The following is a 14975-nucleotide window of genomic DNA, read 5'->3' as shown; positions in this document are numbered from 1 at the left end:
TTGTACACCCAGCTCTCCCTGTGCAGCCGTCAAAAGCACGTCCCAAAACTGCAGAGAACTGTCATGTCATTCACTTCCTCTGTCTCTCTTGCTTTCTCTCACTCTCCTTTTGGTCTCGTTTGAAGGCTTTTTGCACAAGTTTAGCAGTCCTTAGATTATTCATCTAACATGGATTAAGAGGATGTTTGCAGAATCCTACAGAACACTGCAGCCCACATCAAATGTTGGTTTTAAGATGTGCTGGGTAAGAAACAATTGTCTGTCTGCCACAGGCAGCTGGCACCTGTGAATAATGGCCCATGTTTAAGATGACAGACAGACAGTAATTTCATCAAAAGTGTGCATTGCTTTGGAGACGAACAGGAAATTGAGCTGGGAGTTTGTAATATGGCTTTGGTAGTGATGTTCTGTGGGCATGTGTACCATGAGTTATGACTCTGTTTTTTTCTTTAATACTTCTATCGGATTCCTAATGCAGCAGGAAACACAGAGACATGCACACACACTCACATATACTCAACAGAAGTACAGAAGCACTCTTCGAAGCAAATATGAGTATGCTTCAGCTTGAGATCATTTGCTCGATAAGACTTTGATTTAATGCCATCTTGTTGAGTAATTTGTTACATTTTTTCAATGGTTTCAGGTTATTAGCGCTAATTTTGCATTAGCATTAATTAGATTTTTTTTCATTCCTTTAATCCCCCTCTGGGCTTCACAAACCAGCGGACCCCCCCCCCCCACCCTCTCTCTCTTTCACGCACACACACCTGATCAAACAAGTACCAAAATAGTCTGCTGGTATCATTCTGTAGTTTATCTCAGATATACACTGACACTAACTCTATGTTTGTATGCTATTTCAGTTTTTGTTACGGTATTGTAAGATGATGTCATGTACATGTAAGAGGAAAACCTTGAACTGGAAGCAGCTCTCCCACATACAATGGAACAAAATTAGGTCATTTAGATTAATCTATTCATGTACAGTCAAAACAAGGCCACAGAGAATGAGAAAAGGAGAGACTAAATTGTGTAAGGAAAAAATAATTATCAGATAGAGATACAATGGTCTGCTTGAATCTCCTCCATTCCTGACGATGGAGGCATGGTTTTTGGCTAATTCAGAAGTGCTTCTTTTACATGGTGGTAAATATATCAGTGTTTGTTCTATTATTTGTGCAAACATCAACACAAGATGCTTTAATGATCTCTATTTCATGAAGTGGGTTAGATATTTTTGTTTATTAGAATTAATTATTCCGGAGAGCCATGTAATGGAGTGCAGCAGACAGTTGAGTTCTGGATGCCAAAATCTTACCCTTTTTTTGTACAATATTTGTTATTTAAAATTTGCAATAAGATAAATTGTAATGTATTTATTGTATTTTTTTTTTTTTGCTTTAATGCTGATATATTTTTATAGAATACAATATAATATTTCTTATATTACTTAATGTTCAAAATATTTAATGCATTCATATTGTACAACCATTTTATATTAAAATTGCTAAATTTGTTGAGCTTCATATGATTGTAGTTTATATACTACTACAAAAGAAAAAAAAAGAAAACATTAAATATTTTTTTGTGTGTGATTCATCTTGGAGCTTGTTGGTTTGGTTCAAGGCTTAGAACCCTTTATTGAATTTTTTTTTTTTTTTTTTTTTTTTTGAATTCCCTATTGACAAAATGAATCTGAAAAATACTTCCAAGACCATTAATAAAATGGGTGGCTAACATGGCACAATATATGATAAACCTAACCTCTCTTTTTTTAATTTTTCTAAAATGTCTTGATTGAATATTTTGTTTTTTACTTATATTTAATTTCTTAACTTTTTTTGCTTTTGAGATGCATTCAGGGTTTTTCCTGGCTCAAAATGAGGTGGAGGTGGTATCATCCTGATCATGTGTACCCACCCTGCAACTGGCTGAAACAAACACTTTTAACACGCAACATATTTTAGGTGCTGCAATAATTATAACCTTACGTGAATTCTTCTGATACATCATGAAATGCAATCTCAAATATGAATTCCAAATATGAACTAAAAGCTCTAATGGAAGCAGTTCAGTGACTTGCATATTACTGTCTGCCTGAGTTTTGTTGACAACCAGAGACGGCACAAAATTTGGCGGAGGCGGCCACCGCATAATTCTCTATGCCCTGCCATTTACACTTACCTTGTGAATAGTTTAGTCCAAATGATTTTCTTTTTGTTTGTCTGTCGTAGGCTACATCAATCCTCAATCAATTCTGTTATTCGGTCTCAATCCAATTGATTTCCTACTTGCTTAGCTGTGCAATTGCGCAATTGTGAATCATGCATTTTAATATAAGCATTTATAAATAAATAAATTAATATATTATTATATTACTATATTATTAATTATTTAAAAATAAATTCCTGATTATCGCTTCCACCTACTTTACTATCTAGGTTCTGGAGTCTCCTCTTCGCAGAGGAGACTCTCTCCCTTGTGGAGGGTAAGGGAAAAATAGGCCGAGACGGATGCGTAAGACCTGGGGGCGCTGCAGGACTTTGGAGTTAATGTTTTATTTTCGGCTCAGTGCAGCTCCGACCCAGCGCAATGCTAACGTGGGTAACATAGCCTTGGGGTAGAGACTCCGGAGGGAGAAGCGAAGTCAAGCTACCTTTGCCGTGAAGTTAGCCAGATAAGGCGCCTCATTTTTCTCTGTGATTTATGACTGTTTTTGTTTCCTGGGAATGGGATGATAAATTTGTTTTCCAGTGTTTTTAATGCTCAACTAAGAGAGAGAGAGAGAGAGAGAGAGAGAGAGAGAGACAGCCTGCCCACTCCTCTTTTATGCCGCTTATGGCTCACACAAGTGGGTGATCTTACATGTGTTACTCCAGCGATACTGCTTTTCAGCGTGACTGATGCGTATTCCCTTCGCAAGCATACATTACTCTAAAACTCGTTAATATTTAACAGTGGCTAACTTCTGATGTTCGTTCGCTCAGCGCTGTTACATTTCTGTTACGTCTGTGGTCAGGTATTCTGCATATTGCCATGCTTTTGGAGGTCAGTTTGAATACATTAACCTTGCTTTGGGATTGCATCAGATATTTTAAAAGAAATGACTTGCATGATAGTCATTCTCCCCTGTAAAGAGTAGATGGTGAGTTTGTGTCTCATTCACTTTATAGGCGTATGACAGAGGAGGGATAAAGGGAGATAAGAAATGAAATGGAGATATAAGAGAGAGAGAGAGAGAGAAGGTGTTTGAAGAAGCTGGTTATTCAGGGCGTGGGAGGATGCTAATGAAAGTGAAGGGTTGCTTCCGGGGGTCAAATAGATCAAGATCTCGCATTTTCACATCAATCACATTTTCTTTCTTCCCTTCTCTATGTTGCTATGAATGCAAAGATTTGCATCAGTTCTCTGCGCTGGCTCTTTCTCAGAAGGCCGACTGGTCTCTGCTCATTTATCCTTTCCATATTTATTAGTAGAAATGCAGCATAAAGCGTAAGACAGGGTTTTCAGGGTTTTTTTTTATTTCAAGGACCCACCTTAATTATAACAGTTCTAAAAAACTATGCTAAAAGTTAATTTTCACTGTTAAATATTATAAATTAATCTCTCAAGTGAAAACATGAACTTTATCAGCCCTATGAATGCTCACTTTCGTTAAAACAAAAAAGACAGTTGTGACTGTTTCTTGTAATTGTGAATTAAAATTTTACTTTGTGACTTTGTCACAATGTGTCTTCAGATCAATTTTTGTGACTTTATTTTAACCTTGTGTTCTCTTTAAGTCTTACCTTATGTATTTATTTTTTCTTGAGTCTGACGGAGAGTCTTAAAATGCATTTTGTAAATTTAATTTATTTTCTTTTTCATTGATCTCCCACTGACACTTTCCTGTGACCCCCCTTTAAGTCCCTTGGCCCCCAGTTTGAAAATGCCTGCACCAAACATTTCAAAGGTCTGGTAGAATTTATATTTTATTTTAAGCACATAATATGAAAATTTCTGCCTGTCCATTTGTCCAATTATTTAAGGTCAGACCTAATCGGAAAAAGAAAAAAAACAAACCTACGAAGCACATACGGATGTTGAAGGACAGACAAATAAAACAGATGAGAGAAAAGAAGAGAACACAAAGGGGAGCTAAAGAATAGCAAACCATCTCATGCTTATTTTCGACATGTTTTCCCCGGAACGAATGTGCCACTTTATGTGATTATGAGCAGTGAGACACAGCTCTCAATGCTGCCTCTCTTGATTGGAGCCTCCTGTGGCGGTAAAGTGTTCCGCCTTTTGTTTAAGACCGCCGTTTCTGCCGGCACTTGTGGGATTGATTAATATTGTTATTCAGACACGAGCGTCCATCTCCAGATGTTCCCCTTTTGTAATCGAACGCTCCTTCGAAGGAGGGTGCAGGAAAGACGGAGAACATCAGAAAAGAAAAAGCGAGCTGCTGTCTGATGTCAGGCTTACTGATACAAAAAGCCCTGGTAATGATTGCCTTTGCTCCGGCTGATCATACCAGCTGCATCCCTTACTTCTGAGAAGAGAGAGGGAAAGAAATGAAAATATTTCTCTAGTCAGACGGCCAGACTTGGATGCTCATTTCATACGAGGAAGTCTCAAAAGAGATTTCGCTTCTGATAACTTCACATGGTGGTAGATAACAGTTGTTTGGGAGAAAGTGTTTTGCTTGATTTGCTGCCTGTGAGAATGTGTGAGATTTCAACAGGGTGTGTAGGAGGGTGCCGCATCTAACCTCTTCGCTTTTCCGCCTGCCTTATTCTCATGCTCTCTCCGCCACTTCGTGCTGGCTGGAACTGGCACCCTGCTGGTTTGAAGGGAGTCACCCTTGCATTTTCAGCTGCCATGCTTCGACTGATTATTGCGGTCTTTCTGCTCTGGGTTTCACCTGCTGATGATAGGAGAATATGGTTTCTCACGTGTAAGTTATGCATTTCAATGAAGCTCTTGTCAGGACCCTAGGCCTGGCCTGCTCCGTTTCTTCCACTGCCTGTTTCAAGAAAGCAAGTGAATAAATTGAATTTTACTGTTTGACGTTGAAGCCTCATTCTTTAGTGGTCAACTTCAGGCAACCCACCTCTTCTAGCACTTGTCAGTGTCAGGTCCTCATTAGGGATGTGCATTTTAAGCAAAAGTAATATTCGATAATCGCTGGGTATTATTCGATTAGTAGTCGAAAATCGCATGCACGCATAAACACACACCCATAAAAAGAGAGAGAGAAACAATAACATTGTAATATGATGATAATTCCTTTGTTTACATTTCAGTTCTTCAGGGACAGTATTGTTTGTGTCCGTTATGGAATAACTCAAGAAAAGAAACTTCTTCTCAAAAGAAAAAAAATATTTACAAAAAAAAACAAATAATCCTGAAAAAAAATACAAAACGAATACCAAAAAATCTAAACACATACAAAACCCTCATGTTAATGCAGGCATATACAGTGTTACTGAATAAGAGAGGTGAGATGATAAATCAGATTTTTAATGTAACCCTGGGGCATTTAAATTCCAGCTCTGTTGCTGATAAGAAGATTAATTGATTGTGTTTTAGCCTAACTGGTTGTCGTTTTTTCATTTTGTTGTCCTTTCCCCCCTTCAGGTTGTCTCTCCCCACCATTTTAAGTTGCCTTAAATAATTATTTTAATTTTCAAGTAAAAAAGGCTGTTACAATTCCTTTTACTTCCATAGTGTTATGTACTTCCAAGTGAAATGGGTTAATTAATGCTTATCTACCAAACCAATTAAAAGTTTGGTATCAGTAGTTTTTTTTTTTTGGAAAGAAAGTTTGTTCAAAAAGGACACATTACAGTATGACACACAAAGTGACAGTGAAGACTTTTATAATGTTTGTATGTAATATTATTTCAAATAAATGCTATAGACCCTTTTTCTGGTAGTAAACATTTTGACGTTTTTTCTGTGGGCGGGGCTTAGGTGGAGGCAGAAAGATTCCCCTGACCCCTTCACTAACGTTAGCTATGAGGTTTGTTAGCTTTTTTTTTTTTTTTTTTAACAATGATTGGAGAAAATCAGTCACTCATTGTCTGGGACTGCAATTGTTTTTGAAAAGGTTAACTTTAACGGATGAAACCAGATTGGCCGACCCTTCACTCAAAGCATGGATGATCTGGAAGGATTAACGTCACCTCCGTTTGAGTGACTCACATCTACAGAGAAACCTAACTTGTATAGTAAATACAAACTCACCTGTGTCTGTTTCGAATATATATAGATATATAGATATATATATGATATTTCAATATCAGCAGGCAACTGCTTTTACAGCTACATGAACTGGGCCAAAATACAAAGAAAAAAAAAATTAAACATTCAATATGATGGGTATATTATTTAAAGATGTATGTGTCATGTAATGGTCAGTTAGTTTAAAGTGACATTACAGTACCTTTACATTAGCCTACTTTACATACAGTACATTTAAATTAAGATGTGAATATTTTCTAGGAATTAAGATGTGAATATTTTCTAGGAAAATTAACACAAATTTTGACCTTTCTGTATTTTATTATTTTTCCTTACCAAGTTCTTAAAAATTCCAGCCACAATCAATCACAACAATGTATTTACAATTACAGATCATTAATATAAATCGTCAGTTTTTTTTTTTTTTACACACATGCACACAGACATTATATCATACACCACATGTACAGAGATTAATAAGAAATATTTAGACATGTCACAATCCATAACAACAAAAGACAATTCTTTATTTAACCTTTTCTGGTAAGAAGTGTGCGCTGCAAACGCAAGCATTTTTGATGACCATTTCTGTCCAGTCTGCTCGTTTTATCGCATTTAAACACAGCTGTCAATGTTTTTTTTTTGGTCTGGCAGTGACAGCAGGTATGCTTTAAAATTTCAAATTGGAGCCACTACTACATTGATTCTGGCACCCAACATCACAACAAGACAATATTTTAAGCTCCTTATGTAGCCAATTCTGCGCTGGTTTGAATTGGCTGCCTCCAGTTTTCCTTTTTTTTGCCTCCAGCTAGCGCTGTGAAATAATTGTGCCGTCGGCCCTAAAAGGGTCTATTCTTTTGAATTTTCTCAAATTTCTGTTTTCAATTTATTGTAACGAGACATCTTTCTTGAGTACCAAATCAGCATATTAGAATGATTTATGATCATTTGACACTAAAGACCAGAATAATGGCTGTTGTGAAATTTCACAATGTTACTGAAAGGAGACTTCTTTTAAACTTAATAATCTTAAAAATATTCTAACTGACCCCAAACTTTTGAATTAGGGATGTCAACGATTAATCAGACACAGGACAGAAAGGCTATCCTACAACTTGTTAATCTGTTTCTACAACTTATTAATTTGTGGCAACTGTCCATGTTTTAACTGAAATAAGGGAACTAATTAATAAATCGAACGAATTCTTAATTTATGAAATCTTTAATTTCCCTTTTCATGTTTACCACAGTAAGAGATGAGAAAACAGTGATTAAAAGTGAAAGACAATAAAATAAACCTGCAAAATTAGAGGGTTAGACTGTGAAGATTTAGGAAAAGAAACAATGCCTAAATGTTATCGAATTTGTGGAAATTCGTGACCAACCGGCAAACCAGAACAAAGCCACATAAATGAAGGCTATAGGCTCAAACGGCATCCAGAGGCATGGTCGCGATCCAACATTTTCTAGTTAACCTATTATTCCTCTAATAAACAAAGCTTTTAGACCACACTTGTCATAATCAGAGCTTATAATTTGTTAATAAATAATTGCTGGATTCAAAACAGCAATTAATAGGCACTGTGTGACTGACACTGACAATACGTTTTCCTGGAGCATTCAATGATGTCACTAAACGGTAACGCGGAGCATCGTTCACAAGTTTCTGCATGGACCTAACTAAGGGCACAGGTTCTCAAGGCCTGGGACAAAATGGGATGCTTTAAGGAAAATGTATAGCCTATATAAGTAATAGGCCTAACATAAAAATAACAATTTGTTTTCATTATTTTTTTTAAATATGCTAAATATATCTGACTTAAATAATTAAGATAACGGATTTAAAACAGAAGTGTGGCGGCACTTCATAAATTCACGGAAAGAAAAGTATGACAACACCCATTCTGTTTGTTTGCTTTATTTTACAAGAGCACAAATCTTCTGTTTTTATTGTGAGTGTGCACAAATGAAAGTAAACACTTTTGCGGAAAAGGTTTTTTAAATTAAAAAAAATATATATATGTCTCAGCTGTTTAGATCGCGCCGGAGCCTGGCGCACACTTATTCAAGCAATTCAAACTTCCATCGCAGTCTGTTCATTATCAAAATAAAATAGTCAACTAAAAATTTAAAAGGTTACACTGGTCAGTTTAAATAGACCGTAGTATACGGCACACTCTGCTGTTATGCCAAGGACGTTTTTGCTCATATGAAGAGGATGATCTTTTCCATCTATATGCGAATGCTTGTCAAGTACAAGCCTAGTTTACATTATAAATAATGGTTTAACATTCAAATGCATTGTGAATATGGAAACATTTGGATTTGTGCCGAATGAGACATGAGCAATAAACTCCAAATAAATCTAGCCAAAGCTGCGCTCGCTCGTCCTCGTATGCACGCACGCACTGTCACGATCTAATGCACTGTATGCCAGATTTTTAAAAACAAATAGGCCTACCGGACCGCAAAAAATCAAAATCTGACATTTTCCAGAACAGAATCCAGCAGGATCAAATGAAGTACTGGTCATAATAATCACATAAAAAGATTTAATGTGAGCGACAGTGTGTTTTGCTGCAGCAGCACTGATGGAAGCAGTTCACTTACTGCGCAGCACAGCATCACTTGCTCCACAGTTACGTTTGGGATAATTTTATTTTAAATTACATAATGTCAGTTGAAAACATTGGAATTGTGTTTTAAAATACAACGAGCACCACAAAACCATTTAAAGAGGTGCGTTTAGCGGTCTCCGTGCAGGATAGGAAACAAAGTAAAAGGACCTCAAATGTATGGCGCGCTCTCTTCATTTTATCAAATTATCATAATCACATCTATTCATTTTATAATCCTGCTACTAGCATTTATTCAGACTTAAACTCCTTTAATTCAAGTGAGAAAGCATTTGTTGTGTGTGTGTGTGGCTTTTGCACATCCTGTCATGCCGGTGACTGACGGTGGCTGCATTAGATGCATTTTGCAGCATTAAGGTTAACGATTAATTGATCGTTAATTTAAATGACGATCATTCATGGAAATGATCGAAAATTGACATCCCTATTTTGAATGATAGTGTAAACCTACCTTGCTACATTTTTTATTTATTTATCTTATTTAACTGTATGTTCATATCAGCAGCATAGTTGTGTATGAGTGCAAAATAAAATAACAAATACTGTAGCCCAAAGAACCCAATAAATATTAACAAATAAAATGGAATAGTAGTAGTGCAAAATAAAGTGAATTAGAAAGATTAAAGTGACAGTATAGTGAAGTGCAGAGCAAAAGTGTCTCTTCCTCTTCTGTTTGACTCTCATTGACTATTGCACTCCTTCCGTTGATCCTGTTTGCATTTTATTACACATCTCTGTTTCCTCATTCCTGAGAAACTACTTGATTATGCCGGTTGACAATCCTCCCATCCTGATTTTTCAATTACTGACACTTACCCAGTCCTATTCCAAAAGGAAAAAAAAAAGAAAATATATTCATGAAATAACCCTACAAATGAGATGAATTCGGCATGAGAGCATCACAGCTTCTAAATGTACTTAACTCACGAAAACTAACACCTACTCTAATATAACTCTCACCTGAGTGTTGTGACACGTCCACGGCTCTTTATTCGGCTAAACTAACAGTTCATTTCATCCATAATAACCATCATCATTGTCGTCATTTTGATTTAGACACGAGCTGGAATCCCATCAACAAATGAATTTTGTTGATGGTCTACTACACTCCCCTTCTTTGTTTTCTCCGCTCCAGTCCGATTTGACAAATTCAATTCAGGGTGAGCCCCCCTTTTGCTTCACCTTGAAAATTCACACAGGCATACATGCTAGGATTTGATTAGTGGATGCTTGGAGGCATGCGGCTTGTTGATTAGAATTGGACGAGGACTGCATTTTGATGGGAACAGACATTACACCGACTCTTGCTCTCTCTCTCGCCGCATAAACACTCTGTATTGCCCTCGTAGCTTCTCTGTGAACCCGCTTTGATTCTCTGCATAACTCTCTACTTTCTTGCAGTCTTTCGCTGCACTCTGTCACTCCCTCATCAGCTCCATCCTTCTTTTTCCCTCTTTCTCCCTCTCTCATGATCATTCGTTTCCTTCCCCTCTCCTCCCAGTGGGAAGCCCCATTCCTCGCCATTGGCAGGCTCTCCAATCAATAGGATAAGGGGAAAAGCTGGCGAATGAAAGAAACCGATGGCTTTCTTGTATGCTGCTACACATTACTCTGCTCTCTGCTGATTATTTTGTTACTATGGTACATTTACCTCTGTGGTGAGATGTGATTAACCAGCTCTTTGGGGGCCTGAGCCCTCAACTCCCATCGCAATCAGCCGCAATACCTAAAAGACTGGCTGAGATTTCATCTTCCTCTCGCACCTCTCTTCGACTACAAGTTAAATATGTTCAGAGAGCCTTATTCTGTCTACGTACACCCAAGAGACACCATGTACTGGAAATCATTACGATCCCTTTGGAGTGGCTGAAGCAAGGGGAAGTTACTGAACAGAAAGAAATAAAAGAAGGCATGAGCGAGAGAGGAAGAAAAATAGTATGAAGATCCATATTTAGGACATAGTGGCTTGTATCAAGTCCCCCATGTGCTTACAACTCGAGGGAAATGGTGACATGTATTCACAATACGTTTTAATAGTGGTAGGTACACATGCATAAAATCATGCATATTTTTTTTGTTGTTGTTGCTGTTTTTGGATTAATAACCAGTGCAGCAGTTTAGGTTTAATAATAAATAAATTATAAAAACACTAAACTGCAGTTTGTATTGTTACAACCATTTGCGTTCTCCTCTAAAGTGCAGCATGATAGTATTTGATGTTTTGCTATTTTGTAATGAAACTGGCACGAGAACTCATTTTGGCGCAGACTTTTTGCCTGTGAAAGTGTGGCGACATCAATCCTTCCACAGCTCAGCTAGGAGAGCACTTCTTCTCAGTCTCATCGGACTGTCTCTGAATTGCTCTCCGTTTTTCTTTAAACAGCATTATCTTTCTCTCTCTCTTCTTGGTTCTCTTCTCCAGTCCTCCTTTCCAGTTTCCGGGTTGTGGTCAATTTTGGCTGTAATTTAGCCTCGGAAGCACACCCACGCCTCCTGACACTGGCTCTCTGAAAATTGGCTATTGATGCTCACCGCTATTCTACACTTACACTGAGGCAATTTCACACATTTGTGAGATCGCACTCAACCCAGCCCACCATGACATGATCAACAGGTCATAGTTATGATCGCTTTTTTTGTGACCATAGTTTAAAGCAAGGATCACAGACAAAGGCAGATGAGCTGTTTTTCTTGCTCGTACCTGCCTGATTTTAGTGGGTTTAACCACCAATTTACCAGTGATTCTGTTTGACCACTAAGGAGTTAAGGACACAATGAATCACAGCTTGGAAATGGAGTAAAATTGCAGTTTCCTGAGTGCAAGTTTGTGGAAAAGAGTGGGGCTTAAAAAATTATTTCAGTTACCTGAGTCTAGATGGATCTTAAATGACAAATTGATGGATAGATGCTTACATGCATGCATATATTATTATTTAAGTAGAAGCTGAGTAGTATTATTTTCAGTCATCCTTTTATGCATTATAGTGCAGTTATTATATTGATTTTAGTTTGTGTGTTTTTTTTTTTTTTTTTTTTTGAGACAAAATAGCATAGAAGTTTAATATTGAGCATTTATCAATTCAGGGCTCCAGACTAACATTTGAGAGCAGTGGCACCAGAAGCACTAAGGGGGGGTTGTGTGTGGGGGTATTCAAAATAAAGAGTATTTAATCATAAAATTACTATTGTTTTGCATTAATAAGTGCAGTTGCTAATAATATTTCATGTTCACGTCTTGTTTATTTTTCTTTTGTTTGTTGTTTATACAGATTTGACAGTAAAGCACTGAGCTTGAGTTAAGATGCATACAGAATTTACTTTTATTAACAACAGTGACAGAAAATTAAATTATATACAGAAAATGTATATATTTCACTCTTATTAAATGTACCATTATTATTCTAGCATATGGAACTAACCAACTTCAGTGATTGTGTGATTTAGTAGCAAAATTAAGAAAAGTTTGTGACTTTTCTTACTTTGTACACAAAATCTGATTTCTTGATGATTTTATATTTTATAATAGTGATTTTATAATTTCAAAATATAGAGAAAAAGTAGAAATGAATGACTAAGTGCTCCTCTGTTGTTGTCTACTGGTTATAATTGTGATTTGATGTATTATGTTTTTTTTTATTTTATTTACATAAGTGTTTGTTTACCACAAAGTATATTTTGTTCATCCCATTAAAAATAACATGCAAACTGGATCATTGTAGAGCTTTAAAGTGTTGGAAATAGTTGTGTGAAATGCTTGAAAGTCATTGAAAAGTGCTTAAATTTCTCTTTCAAAAGGTTGTACAAAACCTGAAATGAATGATGTAATACATTCAACTATTTCTACCACAGCACCATGGTTACAGCTAGCCTCGCCACTTCTGGTTTCCTGACGTATGTCAGCGCTGTTTATAACAGAGATTTCTGTGCAGAATTTGAATGCTTCTCAGTAAATCTCGCAGCATCGTTGTGCGGCGAATTCAGATGCTTCTCACTGGATCTCGCAGCACTGATGGATCTGTGCAGTAACAGTGTCGCGAAATCAACCGTGGCTCCTGAGTAAAGCTGTTCTAAGCTTGGACAAGTTTATGTCGCGATCCGAGCTGATAAAATGTCCTCATTGCGCAGCTAAAACAGCGCAGTTTAGTTTCGCTTTCATTTGGCATTTCATGTTTCACAAATGCAAGAGAAATGGCAGAGATTATGAGTTGGGCAACACGTCGGTCGCACCAATGCGACCGCTCACAAAAATGAGTCACATCGGCAGAAGAAATTATCGCAAAATGCGACCATTTGGTCACCCTAAAATGGTTTTAATGTCATGAAAAATATTGTATTGGAATCTCTGCTTTGACCTAACATGTCATTACTGTTACATGCAAATAAAAGCCTGTGTTTGCAGAAACATCTGTTACAGGCTGCAGTTGTAATTGAATGAACTCTCCAACCTGCTTCCTACACATAAAGGGTTAATCTGTTTGTTTATGCTTATTGAATTCCCTCATTATTAATCAATTCCTCACTCGACATGCTTCCCCTCTCTATTGGAGAGTTAAATTTCCATCGTGGCAATTCCTACAGACAATAGAGGCCGAATCAATGGAGATGTAGAGCGCGAGATTGTGTCTGAATGGAATTAAAATAAACATCTTTGCTCCATTAGCAATGCCTTTCTCTTTTAGCTCCAGGGGAGAGCTTAATTTGTTGAAGAAGGTAGAATCTACTGATGTTAAATGGGCTCTGACAAACTTCACTCTGATAACACTTATTGACTCTTATGGTTTGGTCCAGGCATGTAATACAATGTGGTTTATTTAGGTAATATAAAGTATGGACTTTTGGAGTCAATAGTGTAAACTGCTACTCTAGTTCCTGACTTAAATGGGTGGTTCACCCAAAAATGAAAATTCTGTTATCATTTACTCACACTCAAATTGTTCCAGACCTGTATGAATTTCTTTCTTCTGGTAGATGAATGAATGCTGGTAACAAAACAGTTGATGGGAGCAATTGACTTCCATAGTATTATTATTATTATTAATATTTAGCACATTATCAGAATTACACTAACATGTTTTTTTTTTTTTTTTTTTCAGCTGGGTGCAGAGTTTTGGCCATGAGGGTCTGGGTCTCCTGTTGGACACGCTGGAGAAGCTCCTCCTCAAAAAACAGTAAAACAAATTCCATTACCCATATTTCTTAATCAAAGGCATCTTGCTAGGTTTCAGACTATTTGTGTTCTACCTCAGCATGAGTCCTGAGGTCATAACAGTTTAACTAAAATCTTTGACGGCTTTTGTCTTCTAGTAACCTATTGAGCTCTGCTTGCTTTCACTCATTCTTGATTTTTGTGTTTGTGTGTGTGTGTGTGTGTGTGTGTGTGTGTGTGTGTGTGTGTGTGTGTGTGTGTGTGTGTGTGTTTTTCCAGCCAAGAAAAAGTGGATAAGAAGAGTCAACACAAAGTCATTCAGTGCCTCAAGGCTTTTATGAACAACAAGGTAATAACGTCACCAAGCAGCGGGATCACTTTATAACTACCTTCCACTTGAGATAATCTCATCTCATATTGTACAATTATCAGTTTTCAAAGGCCACATACAAACTGCACCTAAATGTGGTTGTAATGACTCTTTTAAATGTGAGATCCACAGTCTTCAATCCCATTGATATTTGTTGCAACACTGCTCATTTGCATAAAATTTAATTTAAATTTGCTGCTGTGAAAATGTTTTTTATTTGCTCTCATATTTTTCACCACCCCCACAAATTTCTTTTTTTTATAGGAATAGTTTTATATTTGTTAAAATAATTGTACAATTATTATGTTTACAAAAATATTAAAATTGAAACAAATTGGAAATTATACAGCTATAATGTAACACAACCCCTTAAATTCATTATGCTGAAAAACAAGTAGTTTTTGCTATTTTGACAAAAAATTATGTCAGTCAACTAGATAACATTATTTTAGTGACCAATCAGCAGAATTTTTACCAAAAATGCAGAATTCTTTACAGATAAACAATCGTTTATGTTTGCAAGACATAAAAAATGATGTAAAAGATAAAGACATGTAAGACTTTTAATGATAATATAGCCCTGCAGTGG

The 14975-nt window shown here is 36.7% G+C and overlaps 1 protein-coding gene across 1 annotated transcript in view; it reads left to right on the top strand.

The window, feature by feature from the left end:
* Window positions 1-14975, top strand: part of LOC109098308 (protein diaphanous homolog 3-like) — a 328141-nt gene that overhangs the window by 116261 nt on the left and 196905 nt on the right. The window contains 2 exon segments of the mRNA XM_042733923.1: window positions 13964-14038; window positions 14296-14365. Coding sequence (XP_042589857.1) covers window positions 13964-14038; window positions 14296-14365 — 145 coding nt within the window.

This window comes from Cyprinus carpio, chromosome B11 (genome assembly GCF_018340385.1).
Source record: "Cyprinus carpio isolate SPL01 chromosome B11, ASM1834038v1, whole genome shotgun sequence".
Classification (NCBI taxonomy): Eukaryota; Metazoa; Chordata; class Actinopteri; order Cypriniformes; family Cyprinidae; genus Cyprinus; species Cyprinus carpio.
This window is presented reverse-complemented; position numbering and strand designations above follow the sequence as displayed.